The sequence below is a fragment of the Simochromis diagramma genome, unplaced genomic scaffold, assembly GCF_900408965.1.
Source record: "Simochromis diagramma unplaced genomic scaffold, fSimDia1.1 OVJJ01000753.1, whole genome shotgun sequence".
Taxonomy (NCBI): Eukaryota; Metazoa; Chordata; class Actinopteri; order Cichliformes; family Cichlidae; genus Simochromis; species Simochromis diagramma.
Genome location: NW_024387523.1, coordinates 13,771,551 through 13,796,520, shown reverse-complemented (window position 1 = coordinate 13,796,520; position 24,970 = coordinate 13,771,551). Strand labels below are relative to the sequence as shown.

The 24,970-nt window shown below is 43.1% G+C and overlaps 1 protein-coding gene across 2 annotated transcripts in view; it reads left to right on the top strand.

Annotated features, from left to right (window-relative positions):
- The first annotated feature begins 22,367 nt into the window (after positions 1-22,367).
- Positions 22,368-24,970, top strand: part of cdk6 (cyclin-dependent kinase 6) — a 39,267-nt gene continuing 36,664 nt past the window's right edge. Inside the window, exons 1-2 of one of the 2 annotated variants that reach the window (XM_040021219.1) lie at positions 22,368-23,084; positions 23,930-24,285. In XM_040021219.1, coding sequence (XP_039877153.1) covers positions 24,062-24,285 — 224 coding nt within the window. In that variant the 5' untranslated portion in view covers positions 22,368-23,084; positions 23,930-24,061. Of the gene's footprint in view, positions 24,286-24,970 lie in introns of both variants that reach the window. The other variant, XM_040021220.1, reaches the window with a different exon arrangement.

Sequence of the window (24,970 nt, the reverse complement as noted above, 5' to 3'; positions counted from 1 at the left end):
AAGGATATGTAGCGATCGTGGCTCAAGAGTTGGGTGTTCGTTTTGTAATCGGAAGGTTGCTGGTTCGAGCCCTGGCTCGGACAGTCTTGGTCATTGTGTCCTTGGGCAAGATACTTCACCTACCGCCTACTGGTGATGGCCAGAGGGGCCGATGGCACGATATGGCAGCCTCGCCTCTGTCAGTCTGCCCCAGGGCAGCTGTGGCTACAACTGTAGCTTGCCTTCACCAGTGTGTGAATGTCAGAGTGAATGAATAGTGGTATTGTAAAGCGCTTTGAGGGGTCCTGAAAAGCACTATATAAATGCAATCCATTATTATTATTATAGCACATGTACAGGGTGGGCCATTTATATGGATACACCGTAATAACATGGGAATGGTTGGTGATATTAAAGTCCTGTTTGTGGCACATTAGTATATGTGAGGGGGCAAACTCCTCAAGATGGGTGGTGACCATGGTGGCCATTTAGAAGTCGGCCATCTTGGATACAACTTTTGTTTTTTCAATAGGAAGAGGGCCATGTGACACATCAAACTTATTGGTAATGTCACAAGAAAAACAATGGTGTGCTTGGTTTCAACATAACTTTATTCTTTCATGAGTTATTTACAAGTTTCTGACCACTTATAAAATGTGTTCAATGTGCTGCCCATTGTGTTGGATTGTCAATGCAACCCTCTTCTCCCACTCTTCACACACTGATAGCAACACCGCAGGAGAAATGCCAGCACAGGCATCCAGTATCCGTAGTTTCAGGTGCTGCACATCTCGTATCTTCACACCATAGACAATTGCCTTCAGATGACCCCAAAGATAAAAGTCTAAGGGGGTCAGATTGGGAGACCTTGGGGGCCATTCAACTGGCCCACGACGACCAATCCACTTTCCAGGAAACTGTTCATCTAGGAATGCTCGGACCTGGCACCCATAATGTGGTGGTGCACCATCTTGCTGGAAAAACTCAGGGAACGTGCCAGCTTCAGTGCACAAAGAGGGAAACACATCATCATGTAGCAATTTCAAATATCCAGTGGCCTTGAGGTTTCCATTGATGAAGAATGGACCCACTATCGTTGTACCCCATCCCATATACCACACCAAACCACCACTTTTGTTGTTCCAACAGTCTTGGAGGGATCCATCCAATGTGGGTTAATGTCAGGTTTTGTTTGTTAACTTCACCATTCACATAAAAGTTTGCCTCATCACTGAACAAAATCTTCTGCGTGAACTGAGGGTCCTGTTCCAATTTTTGTTTTGTCCATTCTGCAAATTCTGTGCGCCAATCTGGGTCATCCTCGTTGAGATGCTGCAGCAGCTGGAGTTTGTAAGGGTGCCATTTGTGAGTAGCTAATATCCGCCGAAGGGATGTTCGACTAATGCCACTCTCCAGTGACATGCGGCGAGTGCTACGCTGTGGGTTCTTGCTGAATGAAGCTAGGACAGCCACTGATGTTTCTTCATTAGTGACAGTTTTCTTGCGTCCACATTTTGGCAAATCCAACACTGAACAAGTTTCACGAAACTTAGCAAGCAGTTTGCTGACTGTAGCATGGGAGATGGGTGGTCTCGTAGAGTGTCTTGCATTGAAATCTTCTGCAATGACCCGGTTACTGCGTTCACCAGATATCAACACGATTTCGATCCGCTCCTCACGTGTTAACCTCTTCGACATGTCAATGGCTGTGAACAAAGAGAAACTTGTAAACAACTCATGAAAGAATAAAGTTACGTTGAAACCAAGCACACACAATTGTTTTTCTTGTGACATTACCAATAAGTTTGATGTGTCACATGGCCCTCTTCCTATTGAAAAAACAAAAGTTGTATCCAAGATGGCCGACTTCTAAATCCACCATGGTCACCACCCATCTTGAGGAGTTTTCCCCCTCACATATACTAATGTGCCACAAACAGGACTTTAATATCACCAACCAGTGGCGGCTGGCCCATAGGGGGCGCTCGGGCTCCGCCCCCCCAAATGTGGAGGAGTAAAAATATATATTTTTAAAAAATTCATCAATGATAGTTTTACTATGTGTGTGCCCATATACAGCCAGGCGTATTTTAACATTTTCACCAGCTGACTCATTAAAGTTCAACCAACAAACGGTGTTTTTCTTCTTCTGGGGCGCTCGTCAAAGCGCCCTTGATATGCAGCGAAATAGCCTATCATTAAATGGTTGCCAGGGGAAAATAATAAATATTTGACCTATCAGCGTCGCTGAATTAAATGGTTGGGGGCGCTTAAATTGCGCCCCTGCAGAAAACGCGCGAAGATTTGCTGTTCTAGAATTTTACCTCAGTCAGTAGCCTAAGTGAGCTATAAGGTCAGAGAGAGACGATGGCAGCGGTATTGTTAACGGTTGAGGCACAGCCTCCCCCAAATTCGGTTAGATCGCTTCTAACCTACCCTTTTGCCAGAAGGACAATGGCAGAAAAACTGCAAGTTAAAGAGTTGGGACCTGACAAGCCCGAAATTCAACTAACCCAGGCAACGAAGGAGAAGTCAAAAGCATACAACAGGACTTTTTGTCGGAGTTGGTTCCAGCGCAAGTCGTGGCTGACAGGCTGTGCATATTGATTTATATGATGCAGCCGGCTTTATATTGTTGCTTGATTACACCACACAACATTGGATTGATGTAGCCTAAGTAATGAGTAAGTGGACACATTCATTTTTGCTTAAAGGCTACTGGATGCTAATTTCTTTCGCTTTCTACCTGTAACTTATGTAGCTAGAGGAAAGCTTTCTGTTGTGTGTTGCCATCTAGTGGGCATGAGGTATCACTGTATGAGTTAATCACCTAGCAACAAATTAAAATTGTGTTGTTTGATGTACTCATTAAATGGGTCATTTTAGTCGATATCATAAAAATTGCCCCCCCTGAGATTTTTTTCAGGAGCCGCCACTGTCACCAACCATTCCCATGTTATTAAAGTGTATCCATATAAATGGCCCACACTGTACAATAAAATTCATGTTTTTTTAAAGGACTTAAAATTTTGTTTTTTCTTTAATTTTGAGATTCTTACCTGACACCCCCACCCTCCCCCCACCAAAAAAAATAAAAAAAGATAAATAAATACCTTAATTCAATTCAGTTAATTAAGTTAAAGACCCTACAGTATTGGGGGGGGGGGGAACCTATTAGCAAGCACTTGGAAAGAGTGGGAAGAAAAAGCTCCCTTCTAACAGGAAGTAATCTCAGGCTAACCAGGCTCAGGAAGTAGCAGCCATCTGCCCTGACTGGTTGAGGAGAAGGCAACAAGAAAAAGGGAGCATTAAAGCTCACAACTGTTTGTTCAAATCTGTGACATTTTGCAGCTACATTGCTTGTGCAAGTAAGGAAGTTCCTAATAGGTCATAATATTTTGACAACTCCTGATTATTCCAGCTGTGACTAATAGCAAGAGCACTACGTGCAAAATGGGGGGTATTTGCATTCAAAACAGAACAACAGATTGTCACAAGACCAAAGGATATTGAGAAACTAAACAGAGGTTGCCTAATGGCTAGGTTAGGATGGGTTTTTGGTTTACACCCTGACCTTTTGACTTGACAGGCCTGGTGAGTGATGCTATAGAAAAGCAGAGCCATCCTTCCTTGACCGGAGAGCTACAGGATTAAAAGGGATCAAGATCATGTCAAACTAGCCAGCATACGCAAATGTCACTTATGACAGAATAAGAAGTGCTCCTGCTTTACTGCCTTCGACATTTGGTAAAAAGGTGATCCACTCTGACCTAACAAGGCTTGCACCAGTATATAATTTGCATATAGTGCATCAGGGTCTGATATGGCCTTTTTGGACCACCTTACCAAAACCAAGACTCAGCAGCTGAGTGACACACCCACACAGCCTCAAATGGGGGCCCTTTGGTTGTGCTATGACATGTCACATTTTCCATTTTCAGCCTCCCAGCCCATGTCTGCCACATTTCAACATGAGTCTACCCCTCTGGGCTCCTTGCCTCCTGCAGCCTCCAACTCTTCACCAAACTCTGATTGCTTTTTTTTTTTTTTTTAGTTCTCTTCATTCCTCATTAATTTAAAAATTCAGCCAAATGTCTATATATTTTTGTTCTCCCTACCTCCTTCACCATTTTTTTATTACCCTTCTCCTCTCTTCTCCTTCATTCCTCCTCTCTCCTAGCAGCCTTGGTTTCCAGCTGCAGACACTCAGAGCAGACACAGCACACTAGCCCACATCAAGGCTGCACTACTGGCACTCATGTGCATGTATGCGTGTGTGTGTGTGTGTGTGTGTGTGTGTGCGTGTGTGTGTGTGTGTGTGCGTGCGTGCGTGTGTGTGTGTGTGTGTGTGTGTGTCTGGAGCAGTCGTTACAGTGAAGCCACACTGGGTTGTCATAGGCCCATTTGATATACTATAGGCTACCATCCATACTGATTTCTCACTTCCTTGTAGGAAATAAAAATAAATAAATAGAAAATAAAGCTCTGATGTAATGCCAGAGGCTGCTTTGGTTTCAAAAGAAAGGATGTGGAAGTGTACAGATGTGAGGTCTCAAATATGCCTTATTTATCTCATAACACAGACGAGGTCACAGGAAGAGCCAGCAGTTTATAGAGCGGCCGTGCACAGTCCGAGTCCGTCGATCAGCGCATGTCACACCTTGGATAAAAAAAATGTAAATACTTGTCAGTTTCACATGTAGAAATATAAGTCTGTAGCTGAAAGAAAACAAGAAAGAAAGCGCGGGGTTAAGCGGAACCAAACGGGGGGGAGGGGGCGGGGGACGGCTGCACAGCATTGAGCGTTGCGATTGGATGACGAAGTTTCATTCACTCATAGATTTATAACGGTGGGAAAACACTGAATGTTGGACACACACGTGCGTGAGTGAGTGTGAGTGCACACCCGTGTGTGTGTGGGCGGATTCAGACGCATGTTTCACTTTAAGATGACATGTGAGTGGCTTTTTTCTTCATGCTGAACCCTTTAATCACTCTAGATCTAGTGTGGCACTTTTATCAGGCCCAGAGTGCTCTGATAAAGTAAGTGCGACTCCTGAAGAATACATCATCATCCTCCACCCTAAAGCAGTCAAAACAGTGTGAGAAGCTTTCAACAGTGTGTGTGTGTCTGCGTGTGTGCATTCAGGCTTCTTCTGCTTTCCACACATCCGACCTCTATCTGCATGACGACCAGATATCCTTCAACAAGCCACTCAATTGTATGTCTTCCTTTGGTGCAGCTTGTATACCAAGTGTTCCTGTGTGTGTGTGTGTGTGTGTGTCTGTCACTGTGGCAAGAGCCTCACCCCTTTAACGCATTCCAGTATCCAGCACCCACGCACTCACCATGTGACCACAGTCAATGACAGGAAATAAGCTGATGTCAAATCTTGCTGCCTGCAACCCAGATCCTCTTCAGCTTCCAGTTAAACACTCAGCTTTGTATGCCTGAAACACACCCAGAGCATAGAGCTCAGTGTAAATCTATAGGAAAAGGGGTGGCATTTTTATGCAGTTCTCTTTTTTCCTATATAATGCTGCTGTTGTTTTCCCTCGCTTGAGTAATTCAAAAGACATGCTGTGGATGTGATTGAGCACATACCTCTTTTATATGCCCTTCTTAAAAGCCCATTCACTGTAGCGCATGCGGCAAAGTGTCTGTCAAAGGCAGGTGTAGCTCTGATAAAAACTTTCCTCAACAGTTATGTTTACATAGTTGACACCTGTACACACACAGACATATTATCTTGTTTCCTGTTCTCTGGTCTAGAGCCCCTTAGAGAGATTAGAATTCAAAGATTGCTGTTCTTTTTTTTTCATCTGAGACATGTGTCATACTGGGAGGAAAAGAAAAATAGATACACAGACTAGATTTCATTAGTGTTCAGACGTGATTAAGTAAAACGTCTGCGTGGTGCAAAGTGTATGCTTTCTAAGCTAGAGAAATTAAAGTGCACAAGTTATTCCACTGCAGTCATTCCTCACTGCTTAATTAATTCTTCAGCAGCATTTGGTTCAACACATGCACCTCTGTGAGAAAAAAAATCAGTGTTTACATCACACGTGCCACAAACCAAACTAGAGTGTGTGTGTGTGTGTGTGGGTGGGTGGGTGCACGTGCATGCATACAGAGTTGAATGAACACAGCCACTTCTATGTTCTCTCCAGCAGTAAACTGTTGGCTGTTAAGACAGAGCATGATCCCAAACTGAAAGTCAGTACTCCCTTTGCTCAGGTCTGTGCTTGTCTGCTTTGCTTAGTGCAGAATAAGAGAAAACTACACAATGCTTACAACAATCCAGGAGAAAAAGGGTGTATATTAAGCCTATATGACCAGTGATAGTGGTTTGGTATGTAGTATCTTGCAGTGTGCTTTTCATTTCCTGATGGCACAGTTTTAGACTTTGGAGTTACCATTGGAAGCAGTGGCCAAAAATATAAACTAGCTGGTGGCAGTGAATGTGTAGCTGTCTTTTCTGCCACATACTCCTTAGCAATGTTAGCATTGTTGCCTCACAGCAAGCAAGTCCTGGTTTTGAAGCCGCCATCTTCCTTTGTGGCATTTGCATGTTCTCCCCATGGGTTCGGTCTGGGTTCTCTGGGTTCCTCCTACAGTCCAAAGACATGCAGTTAGTGGGGTTGGGTTCATTAGTGATTCTAAATTGGTGTCAGACCCAGGGTCCATGAGCAGTTTTGAACTTGTTTATATGTTGCTGGTGTGCACCGTGATTATGTGTTGTGTTTGTGTCCCTGGGTTCCCTTTGTACTGTGTGTGTGCGTGTGTGTGGTGTCCTGGTTTTCCTGGTGTGTCCCGTTGAGAGGCTGGAGGAGGAACACACACACCTGCAGATGATCAGGATAATCTGGGAGCTACATAGCAGTGTGGCTGAGCGCTCCTCGACGCTGGATTGTTACGTGACTACCCGTCAGCGTTTTCAGCAAAATCAATGAGTGTTAGTCTGTCGCTAGTTAAGCGTGTGTTAATGGCTACCTCTGTGGATTTTCCAGCAGGAGTGCGGGAACGAGAGTGCAATGAGCACAAGTATCACAGGAGTGGAGACACGGAGCACGAGCACTGGGAAGAAGACACGACACTGGAGTTGGAAACGCAGGGGATTTATTGTTGTGTACTATGTACTTCACTGTAAATAAACCCAATGCATTCATCGCACTGCATTTTGGGTCATATTTTCCCCACATTCCCACAGTCTGCCAGCTCAGCGTGGCAGAGCAAGCCAGCCACAATGGGCCCAGCGGACTCAGGAGTCGCCACGGAGGAGGAACTGCTCTCACAGCTATGGGATTACTGACAGAGCATAATCCGGGCTGCGGACCCAACCAAGAGACACGTACAGGTCGTGTTCTTTGATGAGTTTCTGTTCTCCACATCTTTTCCCCTGAACTTTATGGGTTTTAAAAAACTAACACGTATTGTAATGGATCTGAGGGCAAGCTCCTGTTTGAGTTGTTGGCGGCCCGAGGAAGGAGGATTCTGCCATGCTCCTGGGAGCCCTTGCCGCATGGGTTTTCCAGCATCGCCGGCTGGCATTCCAGTCAATGTTTGCTGCCAAATCGCTCCATCCTCCCTTACGGGAGAGACGGCGCCCTCACCATCATTATCCCACTACACCTCCACCCACTCCTGCGGCTTCAGCCCAGTCAGCTGGTGACGGACCCACGGCCCTCATCACTGCAGTGAGTAAACCGGACTCTGTTATTTTTATTAATCCTTCCAGGGATTTACATGCCAAAGTACCGGAGTTGACCTTTTCCCCTAATGCGGTCCCACCTTCATGGAGGAGATGGCGCCCGTGCCTTCGTCACACCACCTATCAACCCACTATTGTGGCTTTTGAAGAATCAGCTGACTCTGGGCCAACCGCGCAAGGAGCCACAGTGAGTAAAACAGACTCTGTTGTTGGAGAAAATGTTTTTGCAGAGATACAAGAAAGAGAGACAGCTTCATCTAAACCCAAGGACAGTGCCCAGTCTGTTAATAATAAAAAGAGGCCCACACTGGAGCCTCTTTTTACTTAAAAGCTTAAAACCTCTGTGTTGCCAGAAAATGAACATGAACTGACAGCTAATTCTGAGTCCGTGTTTGGTGACTGTTCTCCTTGTGCCCCTCTGAGCCCAGAGTAGCAGAGCCTGTAGCTCAGTCAGTAGCTCAGTCACCGGATCAGCAACTCTCATCCTCTGCTGGATGTTCTGAGAAGCTCATTCAGACAACTGAGGGCTGCATATCACTGCCATTACTAGAACAGACTATCTGCACTGCACAGCCCCAGCCGCAGCATCCCAAGCCGGCTGTGTGCCCTGTGCAGTGGCAGTTAGAGTTGCTTCAGCCAGAGGATTCTGCACCTTCTGGTCCTGCGTCTACTCCTGCTGGACGGTCCGAGTGGCCCATTCAGCCCCACCATCATCTCACTTGCCTGCAGCTGCTACACCATCATCATCTGTTCAACCGCCTGAAGCTGCCGCTCCAACATCATCACAAACACCTGTGGCATCTTCTGCTCATCCGTCTGCAGCTGCTACCCCACCATCACCTCACCTGCCTGCAGCTGCTGCACCATCGTCATCTCCACCGCCAGCAGTCACTACGCCGCCGCCAGGACCTGCTCAGCCCAAGTCGGAGGTCTGCGCGGCAGAGGGACCCGTTCAGCCCAAGCTGGAGGTTGCCACGTCACCTGACAGACCTCCTCTGCCTGAGCCGGAGGTCACCATGTTGCCTGAGGGACCTGCTCAGCCCAAGCTGGAGGTCAGCACGTCATCAAAACCTGCCACACCGGTGCGTGAGGACGTCACGCCACCTGAACTGCTTCGTTGCCACTGCCGGATCGGCAGCTGCCCTCCAGTGTCGCTATGTCGCCACCACCGGACCCATGGCAGGCCACTAGGGGCTGCAACGCTGCCCATGGTCGGCCACCTGAGCCACTAAGTTGCTGCCACCAGCAGAGATGGGCAGTAACGCATTACTGTAATCCGATTACTTTTTTCAAGTAACGAGTAAAGTAAGGGATTACTATTGCAAAAAAGGTAATTAGATTACTGTTACTTTCCCGTAAGCACGCTGCATTACTGCGTTACTAAAACCGTGATTTTCTTGTGAGAGTGTCTCATGACAATGACGTAAGCGAGTGCGACGTTCGTGGCAACAGCTGTGTGCAGATCAACAATGGATAATATATCGACTGTGGGAGAGAGGATGAGCATGCAGCGTTTAAAGCGTGGAAGTACTGACCTTACTTTGAGTTTGATTCTGTAAAAAGTGACAAAAACATTAGTGTCCGCTGTGCGTGGGAAGAAAACTTCTTTTTACAGTGAAAAAAACCCCTAAACTTCCGAGCAAGCACCGAGTACGCTGCCACGAAATGGGAAATTCACAGAGAAACTTGCAGATTTTTCCACTGCCTGCTACGGCACACCTGCACCAGGGCAAACCTCCGCCTGCCCCACTCCTGCAACACAGGTGAAAATAGAGCAACAGCACCGCTGAGTCTTTGATTTTATTTATTTTCTGCTGTGTTTCACTTGCATTTGTTTGAAAGACTGAGTGTAAACACAAAAAACTATTTTATTTTATGTGCTGGAATGTGTAGAAAATAGGTTTAAATGTTCAACAAATTTCTTCCAGTCAGAGAATGTTGCATATAATTTAATTTTTGCTTGATGCATAAAGTTAAAAGATTAAAACTAATAAAACAAGTTTTAAAAAGAGACTTTTTCATTTGATTACATTTTGTATGATGGATTATGCAGAAAAAGTAGAATTGGGCTGAAAGATCTATCGCTTTATTACCTATTCAGGTTGTAAATCATGTTTTTAAAAAGTAACTAAGTAACTAATTACTTTTGAAAATGAGTAATCAGTAAAGTAACAGGATTACTTTTTTGGGGGAAACAATCAGTAGTTAGTTACTGATTATTTTTTGCAAGTAACTTGACCAACACTGGTGGCCAGATCCACGGCTGCCCACCAGAGCTGCTATGTCACCGCTACCGCGTGACATAGGTCTGTGGCAGGCCAACTGAACTGTTTTGCCACAGTTGCCGCCAACCGTGCCAGCCACCAGAGCTGTCTCGCTGTTGCTGCCGGACCCATGGCCGGCCATCCGGAAGGATCTCGCCAGTGTCACCGCCTGCCAGGTCGGCCACCAGAACTGTTTTTACACCGCCGCTGGTAGCGCAGGCAGGTATTCGAACTATGAGACTGAGACTTTTTTGTTGTTTGGTGGGAATGTTTCTACCTCTCCCCCTATGGGAACAACTAAATAAGTGGAAGAATGGATGGTGTGATGGATAGTCACTCCTGTTGAGAAATCGAGGAGCCGGGGTTTTCTCCCTGGAGGTATCAGGCAGAAAATGTTCTCCATGACCGAAGGTAGACTGGGTCATCCACCAGTCAGAAGGTCGGAGGTTTGATTTCCAGTTTCTCCACTATGCATGATGAAGTATCCTTGAACACAACACTGAGTTGCTCTTGATGGATCCGTGTGTGTACAGGCATAGAAAAAAGCACTTGCTTGAATACATGTGTGTGACTGGGTTTGGCTATTAGAAACCATGTTGTGTACTCAATAAGAGTAGAAATTAGCACCAGTCGTTTTCCATATGTGGAAATAATGGCAGCTTGTATTGTGGATACAAGCAGCAGAAATGAGCTTTCTCCAAAGAGTGAATGGCCTCTCTCTTGGAGATCGGGTGAGGAGTGGCCATACAGAAGGGGCTCAGAGTAGAGCCGCTAGTCCTCCACATCGAAAAGAGCCAGTTGAGGTGGTTCGGGGCTTTGACAAGGATGCCTCCTGGGCGCCTCCTCGGTTCAAGGTTCAAGGTTCAAGGTTCTTTAGTTGTCACATGCATAGTTATACAAGTATAACACACAGTGAAATGTAGCCTGACACGCTCCTCGACATGTGCAAAAATGGGGGGGGGGGTAGAGGAAGAACATTATATATATATATATATATATATATATATACACATTGGGTGAATGTGCAGTAGTAAGGTGAGGTATTCTGGGTATGTCCCACTGGGAAGAGCTCCAGGATCAGACCCAGGACACTCTGGAGCGATTATATCTCTTGGCTGGCCTGTGAATGCCTTGGTGTTCTCCTGGACAAGCTGGAGAAGGTGGCCAGGGAGAGGGAAGTCTGGGCTTCTCTGCTTCGGCTGCTGCCCCCGCGACCCAGCCCCAGATAAGCAGAAGAAAATGAATGGAAGGAAATAATGACTTGATGATGTTTTTTAAGGGTACTTCCATAGGATACCCTGCAGTGGGGCAAGAAGTGGGAAGTAAAACAAGCTCTGGTGATTTGAGTTTCAGTGGCAATGATGAGTTATTTTAATCCACAAAGAGACACTTTTACAGCCACTTTCCAATATGTCAAGTGGAGGCTAGATGATCCTGAAGCTAGCTCTCTCAGCACACTTATGACTGTTTCAAACATGCTTTTTTTCCCGCCATAAATAACCTTAGCTTTCCTAGTATATGTATAGGCAAACACATATGGCTAATCAAAGGCAAAGTCTTAAAATCCAAAGATTTTTGGACTCTTTCAGGCTAAAAATAATAAATAAATAAATATGTGGGACAGTTTAAAAGTGATGAAACAGGATGTGATATGTTAATCTGTAAACTTTTTTTCACCTTTGAACAGAATTTACCAAGTCTGTGCTAACGTAACCACCTGCTGGCAGTAGCTTTAACGGACACGTATGAGGATCTCTCACTCTAACAGAAAGCAAAAAGAGGTATTTCACAATGCAAAAAGGGGTATTTCTCACTGTGTTAACCTTTTCCTGTTATCAAATTCTGGCAAAGTAAACTCCAGAGTTATGAACATCTGCTACTTATTTGTATCTTTTTTTAGGAGGACTCTCTGCACTACCACTATTGTAAATCAAAAAACTAAAACTGCAGGCTCAAAATGAGCCACACATACACTGAGCCAGTAACCAGTACACGCCTATTCGAACATCAGCCAATGAGTTTTTGACAAGGCAGCGGGGCGGCTGAAGTCGCTTGTGGTGTGTCAGCTTTTAAAAACCTAGAATGGTTGCAATGCTACTGGAGGAAAAACTCAAAAATTTGTGTTGATGCACTGCAAAAGTGCAAAAGCAAAGAGGAACTATGCTCAACCATCACCCACATATGGTATGAGGGGAATTACTTTGTTCACTACAGTCTCAAAAGTAACCACTCTCAGGCTTAACCAAAACTCATTATTATAAGGCTTACCCTGCAGGTACGAGCTCCAAGGCTGTTAATTTGCTTTGCAAGATGGTACTGCGGTTGCATCCATCTTTGCATGCACACTAGAAATCAAAAGCTGGGATGTAAAATATGTGTTTACGTGTGCGGAAAAAGAAAAAAGAGAGAAAGGGGTTTGGCAAGACCCTTTAATTGAAGGTGATCTGGAAAGAATCCACCACGTTACCAGTAATTAGATCCCACCTGTGTCCAAGAAGCACAGCAGTAAAGGGCACATGACCCTCAGTAACCTGTGCTCGCACAGCAGGCACAAACAGTATCTGTGACCACTCAGCTGATTACAGATAAGGCGAGATAACCGTTTCCATGTGACAGAATAACAGTTCTTCACAATACACTGAAAGAGCTGCAAATGCTAATGAAACACCAGCGGTGCTTTTGAAAGACCTTGTTAAAGTGCCGTACGCGGTAAGATGAAGCTTAAAGATTTCTTTAAAGACCGATGCTGTAAAACAATATAGCTGTAAGGATGATACAGGTTTGAATTACTGATAGTGATTACTATACTTTTGCTTTTGCAGTGAGTGATTCCAGAGTAAGAAGGCAGAAAAGGATTTAGACATTCAACAGAATGCATGGTGCGATTGCGTGCAGATAATTTGCATTTTATTTTATTTTCTCTTTATTCTGTTGTTTCTTGATGCAGGTTAATTAGGATTATCTCTCGTTTTCCCACAGGAGTAAAGCCAAGATTCATATCCTGTACATTTTCTCCAAATGCCACTTTAAATTGTACATTAAATAGCAGTTATAAACTCTTCTTTCTTGGCTCCAGCTATATCAGAAGAGTCAGTCCGCAGGTCTTTCCCAGGTAAAACACACCAACCGAAAATTTCTTGAATACAGCCCAACACAATAAAAGGAGACGGCATGGCAATAAAGGCTTTGATATGGATGATAAACTCCCACACACAGCAGACTTTTGCTCATCGCGTATAACTCCAATCATACATTTTCTTTAACTGATTTCACCTCTAATCGGCCACGTGTTCGGACATTGTTTGGCGTCATTCAGTTTAACAGTAAAATTGCTGAGTTCATTTGCTTCACATCCCCTGAATGACTAAGGGCCAACACAGCTAAATTTATCTGTTCTTCTGTCTTCCGCTTACTTAACTGTAAAAAGGCGCAGACTTGAAATAATCCCTCTGATCCACCCTTTAATCACCAGCCGTCCTTTTAAAAGACAAAAGAAACCTGTCAAATTTTATTTATCTTTTCCCGGCTTGTTTTCCGGTCTCTGCGGTTAATTTTTTGTGGAATGTGAAGAGCAGCTGTCACTTTAGCACATGAATGGAGCCAGTTTAGTGGCCCGGAGGCATCGGAGTGGATCAACGGCAGAGGAGGGACAGCTGGGCCTGAGGGGACAATAGCACTCTCAGTTAATCATTAATACTCTTAAATAACAGCAGCCAGGCACCAGAGGTTCACTCAGCAGTCTCTCCAGAATATTCCGCCGGCAACAGGAGGACGCAGGAAGCCTCGGCTTGGAGAGTGACCCCAAACTGACACTTGTTAATTGGGTCCTTTGATGGGTCTGCTGGAGCTTTAAATTGCTGTCTGTTTGATGAGATTTCACCCATTGGCCATGAGCAGAATGACAACAGAATGACTTGATGTATTATAATGTTGGAAAGTGGGATTTAGGCCTATATTGTCTTCTTCTCAAAGTGCATCTGGTTGCCACGAAACTGACACTTGTGATTTGCCCTGAAGGATAAGAAAGTCATGTTAAAAAGGTGGGGGGTTTCCAGAAAAAGGCTGTTTATGCACATTTAATAGAGAGGAGTCTGATAACTGAAGGTTCTGCGTCCCGTTGTACTTTTAGAAAATCTAGGAACTGTTGGGATACTGTTGATGTTGGAACTCTGGTGGGATAATAGGACACCAAAAGTCTGTAAGTTGTGCTAGTCCCAGATTTCAAAATCAATTCTTGGCAAATCCGGACTTCTGGAGAAGCTAACATAGGAAAAATATAATGTCTTCTTCTAGTAGCAGCATTTTGGATCTATTGAACTGCAATTTAATGAGATTTTTTTAACGATATGAAAATTACAAGTTTAAATAGGCCCGATCTAGATCCTATAACTTAGTCTATGTACCGTATTTTTCGTACCTTAAGGCACACATATAAGGCGCACTGTTGATGAACGGGTCTGTTTTCATACATAAGGTGGACCAGATTATAAGGCGCATTAAGTGAAACAAAACAGTCAGATAAGTCAAATTTTACTCAACTCATTCTTCTTGCTTCCTCCACTTCCGTACCATTGATTCATTAATGTTGAATTCTCTCACAGCTGCTCTATTCCCATGTTGTTGCAGTATATTAATAACTAACCTCGTATTGTGGATGGATTATCTCAGTTGTTCTCCTGGCTGAAGTTTGGTCTGTTTACAGCATCCTGCCATGCGATTGCATTTGTCCTTAACCATCGGGAACCCTTACGTTAACTTTTCTTGAATCGAAAAAAGTTAGCATGCATCCTCCAGCTTCACTTATGTTATGCTAACATAGCTGTGTCGCTAGCGATCACGTAGCACATAATTATATATACCAGCTAGTCCAACTTCAGTAACCCAAGAAACGTCACTGCTGTTTAGTTTTCTGTCTTCATTTATGTTGGAAGTGGTAGCAGAGCTGTACATCATAATTTTAAGTTTTCATGGATGCCAGGATGTTAAACTTAATTTAGACAGTTTTTAACTCTCAATGATGCTGCAGTGTTCGTTTGACTTTAGGACACAGCTATAGTTTGGACCCAGATTACTCAGCGAGGCTCCTGACTACGGTAGCCGTAATGCTCCAAGAATCAAGCGGTACGGCTTCGTAGCTTACCAAAGTCATACTAAAACAGTTTTTGACAGATTTTTGAGCGCCATGTAACACATAAAATCAGTTCAAGGTCAGTAAGCACAACCAGAATTCATACAAAAGGCGCACCGGATCATAAGGTGCACTGTCGATTTTTGAGAAAATTAAAGGATTTGAAGTGCGCCTTATAGTGTGGAAAATACGGTAAGTGGCCGACATCGTATGTGATGCATTAATTTTTAATGCTCAGGTTCTTTTTACATATAACGACTGAACCAAGGCAACTGAAGAAGAAACAGTGCATCATGGGAAGCCCCCAGCAGTCTAAGTCTACTGCAACATAACTGAGTGAGTATTCAGGGTCTCCTGATCCAGCCCTAACTACAACTGTATAAGCATTATCAAAAAGGTAAGTTTTAAGCCTAATGTTAAAAGAGAGGGTGTCTGAATCCTAACTGGGAGCTGGGGCCTGAAAGCTGAAGGCACTACCTCCAATTCTATTTTTAAATATATTAGGAACTGCAAGTACTCTAGCTCCGCTGAAGGTTTTTCAGGGAGTTTTTAGGACAGCCTGATAATAATGAATTATAGCAGTCCACCCTAGAAGTAATAAATGTATGTACTAGTTTTTCAGCGTCACCCCTGAAACAGGATGTTTTTAACTTGAGAGATATTGCACAAAGAAAGCAGTCTTACATATTTCGGGATTAATAAAGTATTCTGATTCTGATTGATGATTGTATAATATGTGCATTCAAGAACATATCCTGGTCAAAAATGACTGGTCAAAGATTCCTCACAGAGTTACTGGAGACAGAGGTAATGCCATCCAGAGAAAGAATCCGGTTCGATACAATATTGCCACAATTTTTAATATCAAGCATAATAACTTCAGTTTTATCTGAATTTAGAAGCAGAAAGTTAGAGGTCATCCAGGTGTTTACGTCTTTAAGACATTCTGCAGTTCAACTAATTGGTGTGTGTTATCTGGTTTCATGGTTAGATAAAACTGGGTGTCTGAATAGTAATGAAAGTGTATGCTATGACTTCTAATAACAATAGCTGCAGGCTGTGTTGACATAATGTCTAGTTGCATTTCTAGGGAGGTGGATGTCAGACTATTCCCCTAGGTTGCATCATGGCGTAGGGTTCAGAGAGGTTTGTTCAGTTACAGCATAAATGACGGCATAGATTTCATAATGAAGCATAAATCCCCAGTAACTAACTCTCAGAAACTTTTTCAATTTTACATTATGTCCCCAGCTGAAGCTAGTTGCAGAATGTGAAAAGTGCATCACAGAAAACTGATACTGACATTGAATCCTGTACAATTAAGTGCCATTTAGTGCTCATAATTACACATAATCATAATACACATGTTTTGAAACGTTTATCAGTCAGGCACACAACCTTCACGTTAATATACTACTATAATTGCAAGTACGAGATCAATAGATAGATAGTGCAAAATAGTACAAAGTTGCAGGTTTATGACATGTGTGTATATTTAATAACAGATTAGTTTTGTTTAATTTTGTTCTAACTGATGAAAATATAATATGGCCTGATATAAACTTCCTTTTGCTGGGCAGACAAGGAAGAAAGTCTGGGACGCTTTCATTTTGGAGCCACATTCATCAGCCAACTTGCTAGTGCCAGTTTGAATCTCTTTTTGGCTTCAGTGCTACCTTAATTCTTCATGGCACGAATTCAACAAGGTGCTGAAAACATTCCTTGGAGATTTTGTTCTATAGTGGTATGATAGCATCGTACAGCTGCTCCAGATTTATCATCTGCATGTCCATAATGTGAATCTGCTCTTCCACCACATCCCAAAGGTGCTCTATTGGACTGAGATCTGATGATTGTGGAAGCAGTTTGAGTGCAGTGAACTAGAGCCATGCTTTCATGTTGTTTACATTAAATTCTAACCCTACCATCTGAATGCTGCAGCAGATACCGAGACTCATCAGACCAAGTAATGTCTTGATGCATGCTCAATCATCCAGGTAAATAAATCCCTGAAGTTTGATTCTGTTCATCTGGATGTAGCCTTTTCAGTGGGAGAAACGTTTCGTCACTCATCCAAGTGACTTCTTCAGTCTCAGCTGACTGCACGTTTCCCTAATCTTATAAACTAGTTTCAGTCATTATGCAAATGTACTATTTATAAGATTGGGAAAACCTGCAGTCAGCTGAGACTGAAGAAGTCACTTGGATGAGTGACGAAACGTTTCTCCCACTGAAAAGGCTACATCCAGATGAACAGAATCAAACTTTGGGGACAGACCAAGTAATGTTTTTCCAATCCACAATTATCAAATTTTGGGGTAGCCCATGGGAATTGTAGCCTCAGTTTCTTGTTTTGAGCTGGCAGGAGTGTGATCTTCTGCTGCTGTAGCCCATCTTCTTCAAGGATCAGCACCTACAGAGATATTCTTCTGCATACTTTGATTGTAACGAGTTACTGTTGCCCTATCAGCTTGAAACAGTATGGCCATTCTCTACTGACCTCTGGCATTAACAAAGCATTTTCACTCAGAGAGCTACCGCTCTCTGGTATGTTCAAGATCACTTAAATCAGCTTTCTTCCTTATTGTGATCCTCACTTTGATCTTCAGCAGGTCGACTTGACCATGACTACATGCCTAAACATTTGGGTTGCTGGCATATGTTTGGCTGTTTAGATTTTTGCATTAATGAGCAGTTGGGGAGTTGTGCCTAACGAAGTGTATTTTTCAAGACTGGACTTTCGGGTGAGAGTTATTCAATGCTGAAATGTTTGCTGGGGTTGATGAGGTGAACTGTTACATAGAAATTCAGTATTTCGATGGATATTGTATAGAAAACCTAGACGGTGAGCAGAGCAGGTGCATGCCAGTCCCTTAGAACCTTTTTTTTTTGTTTGCTAGAGAAACTACTGTTGTCTAAAAAGATAGAAGCTTACAAAGATTGAGACATTAAAAAAATTTGTAGACTAAAACTAACAATCAGCCTTTTGTTTCCATTGAACTCTTTCTTTTTTTCCTTTTACCATAACATATAAAAGCCACCAAAACAACCTGAAATGTTATTGGAAGATAGATTAGCGTCCAAAGGGGAGCAGATGCTAGCTTGAGGCCTCATTTGAATGTCACACTGACCCTCTGTTTATGTTTGTGCGGAAATGTGTGCGTGTTTGTGACCACATGAATTTGTATGTGATTGTGTCTGCACGTGGCTCTGCGTCCAGGCCCAGGCCCTCCCCAACGGCGGAGGTAGCAGGTGTCCCTGTGTCCCCTAAAAGAGCAGGTTTTTATGTCGTCTCCTCAAGTTAGTGGCTTGGTTGCCATGGGGATGCCCCAACAGAAAGAGGCTTGTGTCTGGGGGCCGGTGGCGGGGAGAAGAGGAGGACAGGGGAAGAAGAGAGAAGGAGCTTTAGTTCTACCAAACACTCTGGACTTAACGCTGGTTGGACGAGAGAAAGGAAATCAAGTCAGAGACGCAGAACAGAGTCGGATTGTCTGCTCGCATCATGCCGGCCTCTGTCTTCACGCTCAAAATGTCACTTAAATATCAAGCTGCTGACGGCTGGTTCAAAACTGCAGACTAAGTGATGCTTGTAAATCCCAACAATGGGACTGAGGGCTTAGAAAGGCATCCGATATCACACATCATATCAGCTTTCTCCCCAGGTGTGACAGCTGTTTGCCTAAAGGCTTAATTTTACTGTACCCTCTGCCTTGTGATATGGACATCCCCCTCTGTTATAGTGGGACATGGTAGACCAGCCCACAATCAATCTCTCCCTCTGTGTGTGTGTGTGTGTGTGTGTGTGTGTGTGTGTGTGTGTGTGTGTGTGTGTGTGTGTGTGTGTGGGTGGGTGTAAGGAGATCTGGGAGAGACTGGGAGTCACCTGTCCCTTGTTGGCCCCTCTCTCTTCCCCCACGGGAGGGCCGTAATTCTCTCTTGGCCAGGCTGATCAGCAGCTGCCGTGTGGACACACATACACACACACGCACGCACACAAACATACTGCATTCTCTTTTACGTTTTAGAGTCAGAGTGAAAGATAGAAATGGCCTTGTTGGAGTGCTTAAAGCAGCAGTTTGGTATGACTACTTCAAATCGACTTCAAATTGCAGTGTGAACTGGTTTCAATTAAGGCCGTGTTCTGGGTTTCTTCTTCTTCATGACAGTTAATAAATGATTTGTCTTCTCTTTTGACGTTTTCTCTTTTTTCCCTCTTAATCCAAATGTAACTAATACAGATTTTAAATACGTATATATTTTTTAATCTATCTTTTTTATAAAAGTAATCTAAAAGCAACTGCTTGCAGTGATTAACCTACAGGGGGACCCACTGGAGTGTTTTGCTGTCTTAAGCCTTTAAGCTTTTTTTAATGTCCTGTACATTTCCTTTTTTATTCTTTTTCATTTTAGTTGAACCCTTTAATGAGTTTAAGAGGGGAAAAAGCCGTATACCTTTATAGATAATTTACCAGGAGTTATTAGAAAGTTTAACAGAGCCTGCCTGATACTTGATTCCTTATTTGGTTTCACCTTTTCCTGATTCAGCAGTCCTGCCCCAAACCTCTCACACTGTGTTATCACAGACAGACAAAGCTGCCAGCTGTTCATACCTGAGGAAATGTCCCGACAACCTTTCGTAACAATTGTGCGAACCTGTCAATAAATAGGGTCGCACAATGGTACGGTAATAAGGAATTTTACTTGCTAAATCCCCAAACTTTTTTTTTGTTGTTTTTGTTTTCAAGAACATAAAAGGAGTGGCTCTGTTAAGAAACATTCCTCCACGATACGAATGCCAAATGTAAATTCTCAGGAAAATTGAGATGAAAAGCAAGCTCGGGTGTTTGGCTTTGCTTCAGCATAAACTCAGTTTCTTAATAGTTACACATTCTCAGAGATGAAACTGGTGGTTTCAGGCTTTTTGTCTTAAAAAAATCCTTTACAGCAAATGCATGCTGCCTTTTGTCTGGTTTTCTTGTGACTGTTAGCAACATCCCCCAAAACTTCCTAGTTAACTTCCCTAAATTATCTAATATTTCACAAAATAGGGAAGTTCAAAAAAATCTGCAACCCTATGATGCCGAATGTAGGCTCATTATAGAAAATAGCAACAGCCAAATATTGTTAAATGCCTAATATTTTCATATAGAATAAGACCCTTATAGGTATTTTTTTCTTTTGTTACAGAATATCATTTTGCTACACAACTACAAATATTTGAGTGCAATTTAGTGTCACAACTACTAAACTTTAAAGTAGAATTTTGAACATTTACTTATAATGAAAAATAATCCTTTTTGAGTTTTCCAGTTTTTCTGAAGGAAACTGTGGTTATTCTGATTAACACAGCATGAACGCCTTTATTTAAAAAAAACTATTAAAAATGAGAAATTGGAGAAAATTTTAAAAATGAGTATCATCCACATTGTTTTCTGTAAATTAAGATTAGCAAGCGTGTGTCATAATCCTGTACACTGCCACTGGTTTTATTTTGAAAAAGGGGGGGAAATTTAATTTTTTCATAATAAACTCTTAATAATAAATTCAGAAAATTAGAGTGTTTAAAGATGTTTCTATATAAGAGCAGCTAAACTGAGTGTGGTGAAAGTTAGCATAAATGAAATCCTTGGCCAATCTTTTTTCCAATTTCTTATTTTTATAAAAAAGTATGTGTATTCATACATGCATTAAACATCAAATCAGATCAAATTCCGATCGTGCTAGTCCCAAAGCAGGATGTTCTTAATTGGACCATCCTGTCATTGACAGTTCCTGCATGAGAAAAAAACAAAAACAAAACAAGCTTGGGAACTTTATGAATTAGCTATTGAGTAATTTGTAGAAGTCGTGGAGTTACATGGTTACAGTTTCAGAAAGTGTGTTTGTGTGTGTGAACGTTTGAGGTTTGTGTCACTCTCTCATCTCTATACTGCACTCAACATATCTAGTTGGTTTGTTTTCCAGCCAGATCAGAAGTATGTTTGCTAATGTATTCAATCTGGGCGATGGCTCTCAGAGCTGATTTCACACGAACAATGATGATGAAAAAATGTAAACGTCCCCATTTACAGTAATTGGTCTGGGACACTCTGTCTGCACTGTGCGTTTTTTGTGATGCAAATTATTTAAATGTGGGGTTGCGTACAAGGCTGGGCGGAGGGAGATTGACATAGATACTTCCATGTCATTATCCCCCCCAAAGTTTTACCTTTTCACAGGGAATCGGGGAACTCTGCAAACAGCATGGAAGACAAGTTTGCATGAAAATCATAGCACCGGGATAATGACCTTCTTGTGATCATCTATGACTCTCTGAAAACATGGCTTCCAATGAAAGCATGATCATAGGGGGGCTTACTTACACGCCTGTAATTGGCTATTCATTGGGACAATCTGACATCAAGTGCTGTCACATCTAAACTTTGTCCAGAAGTAGAAGGAAAAAAGCAAAACAATACATTTTTGACTCTTTCATACAAAAAAGTGAAATTTGATCATTTACATGAAATTGTTGGAATTTGAAACTAATTTAAATATTTAAGCTCGAGAGTTAAAAAAGAGGAAATTTACCATAATAATTGTCAAATTTATAGCATTTAAAGCTTGAAACTACTTCTTGTTTTCTAAAAATTGTTTTTAGTGGTTTCTTTAAATTTTCTTAATATTCTTGATTTATATGTATTCACTGTAAATAAGTTATGAAGATGAAAATAAACGTAGTTCTACTAATATTTAATTATAAAAGATAAATATATACATTTATCTGTACAAATGTATTTTTATTTATTTTTTTAAGAAAATATTCAGATGTCAAAAAAAAAAAAACGGGGACTAACATGAATCTCAAATAAAGCAGTAACTAATGATAAATTCTACAATTTGCTGATTGACTTACAAATCTTTCTGAAGATGCTGGTACAATTTTGAGATCAGAAAAAACTTAATAATAATTCTTTTAATGCATAAAAACGGATTTGTAGATTTTTCTTAACGTCTCCTTTTCGGTGAAATAAATCAGAGGTTCATCCTGATGTGAAGATGAAGCTGATACTCTGTAGAAATGTCCAACTTCTAAAATAAATAAACAAACAGGTTCATTAGTTATGCCTTGCAAACGACCACCGGAGCAGAGGGGGGGTTCCCCCTGCCACAGATCAAGCCACCGGGCCTTGAACCTGACCCCTCCGGCTCATCTAGGGCGAGCTTGTCACATTGCATTCCTGCTGGTGCATTGTTGCCGCAGGAGCTCCTCAATAGTTTTGAGGGAGATAGTGTGGCCGTCCATCTAACAAACCTCCTCTCTCCCCTCCCCGATCTCTGCGTGCTCCCGGTTTTGACACAGGAGACAAAACCCGCGGAGAGGACTATGAATGGTAAAGCACCGAGGAGGCCGAGGGAGAGCAAAAGGAGGCGGTGTGCCTTTGTAGTCGGGGAGGAATGCGGAAATGTCCCCGCTCCGTGTCAAACCTCTCTGAAGGGGGTCAGGCCACATTCAGCCGGCGTGGGAAAGCCAGGCAGAGACGGAGCTCACACAAGGCGAGCGAGGCTGCAGTTGCATAGGCCTATCCGCGGATATATGGAAGAAAAAAAAACGAAGAAAGAAAGAAAGAAAGGAGAAAATCCAAAGAAGAGCGTGGTTCTGGAGGGCTATATCACGCGTTTGCCTTTGTCCTATGACCCCCCCCTTCCCAATCATACACCCCCTCCCCTCCACACACAAACTTGAAGTGAGAGTGTGTGCGCGCAAGTTTGCGTACGGCCCACCACCGCCGCCACCTCCTCCTCCGCCTGTGCTCGATTTTGGTGTCTGCCTGGGCTGGTGTAGTCTGAGGGGATGGGGGGTTAGAGCCTGCACCGTCAACTACCTGTGTGGCCCCGGCATGGAGGAAAGTGGACAGGGATGCATTTGACGGAGCAGTTTTTATCCGACACACGAAAGCGTCCTCAGCGTTATACCGGGCATGCCGACGTTGCGACGTTGTATTGACAACATAAAACAAGGTAAACGCTGAAAGTGGGCATATTTATGCAGATATTTGTGCAAAACAAAGTGTCTTTATGAGCCTGACAATGCTTGCTTTGCAACCCAATGAGGTTTTAAACGGTGACATGACCAATTCCCCGATTTATTAGAATGTAAGCCATTATTTGGCACACTTTGCGTCCACGCACAAAATAAATTGGAAAAAAATTCGGGAAAGCCACCCAGGCTAATGAAAACACACTTGAAACTCGGATCCGGTGTCGTTTCACACATTTCGAACCGTTTCGGGCTCGGAAAGCGACATTTAAGGGGTTTTAAATGGATTGTTGCTGTAGGAAGTTCAGACAATGCAGCCACGTGCTCGCAAGTTTGGGTGTCCTCAAAGAGAAACTTTGACAAACCAGCACAGGGAGGGCTGCTAGTTTGATCTTGTTGCTGGCGTAAAACGAAGAAGCGGGTGAAATATGTGGCCATTTTTGCATGTTGTGATAACAAATAATTAAAAAAAAATCATTTAAGACAGCTCGTGCGAAGATTACATGAGCAACACCGCATGCGGGGTGAATTATTGATTGCACGAGACAAATTATTGGATGCAAAGCAAGCATTGAAAGGGGTTAACTGGGATTAATTTTAATTATTTTTCACATTAGTTTTATGTTAGAGGTAGGAGGACATGAGCTGCAGTGCGTAATAGGAGGAGGAGTGGAACTTGGGACGCAGCGGTTCTTTTTTTTTTTTTTTCGTTTTGATAGTCGGAATAAAACATCATGACAGTCCTTTTATTGCCTACCTGGAGCACTCTTTGACCAAATCTGACAAAGATGGTGTCTTCCCCCATCTGTGTCTCCCTGTCATCTAGGCATTGCATGTGCCAACTTTTTTCTCTGAAAATGCCTTTGTAAGAGAGTCTGGCTCGTCATCCTCGCCCGGGATTCCCCGCAATATTTTCAACAAGAGAAGAAGAAGAAGGGGGGGGTAAAATTCTGCAATAATGGACAAAGAAAGTGTTGGTACTCAGTATGAGCCTGTGGCCGAGATTGGAGAAGGCGCCTACGGGAAAGTGTACAAGGCGAGAGATTTGAAGAACGGGGGACGCTTTGTTGCCCTAAAAAGAGTTCGTGTCCAGACGGAGGAAGAAGGCATGCCGCTCTCCACCATCCGCGAGGTGGCGGTGCTGAGGCAGCTTGAAGCCTTTGAGCACCCCAATGTTGTCAGGTAAGTGAGGGGTGGGCGGAGGTGGGGAACCAACCTGCTTTATGTTTAAGAGACAGGATGGAGGGGAGGGGTGGGGGGATCGTGGTGGTGGTGAAAGAAATATGCATATGAGACTAAGTATACATTACTTCCTTTTTGATGGTCTCTTGTGGCAACTGTGATGGCTCATATGACCTTTGGTGGCAAAGCCTGCTTGCAGACTTGTCTGAAGCTGGTGGCCCTTTTAGTTTCCTGCAGGCAACACAGGCTCCACAACAACACACTGGAGGCTGTCACTATCAGCAGGTTTTAGGCGCACACCTGTGCATTCTCAACTTCCTGTTTAGTTCAAAAGCCCGCCCCGGTTTATCTTGATTGGTTGGCACCAGTCACATTTGTCACCTCATGCATATTTCATGTGTGCAAATCTTCATCTATAGATAAGATGCAGCAGCATCCTTCGGAAGCAGTGGTTTTCCACTACCCTAGCCTCTATTATCGCTGACTTGCAGAATGAAGCGAGACCTGCATGCTTATGTGTTTAGGGGTGCTTGGTCAAGATCCCTTTGATATTAGGAATGGTGAAGACGTGAGGTTCCATTGGACATACAATGTAGCCGTTCAACATTCGGACCTCCTTTCACATTTTGGAATATTTATAAAAATACTGATATCTTCAAAAAGACAAAACAAAACTGAAATTACC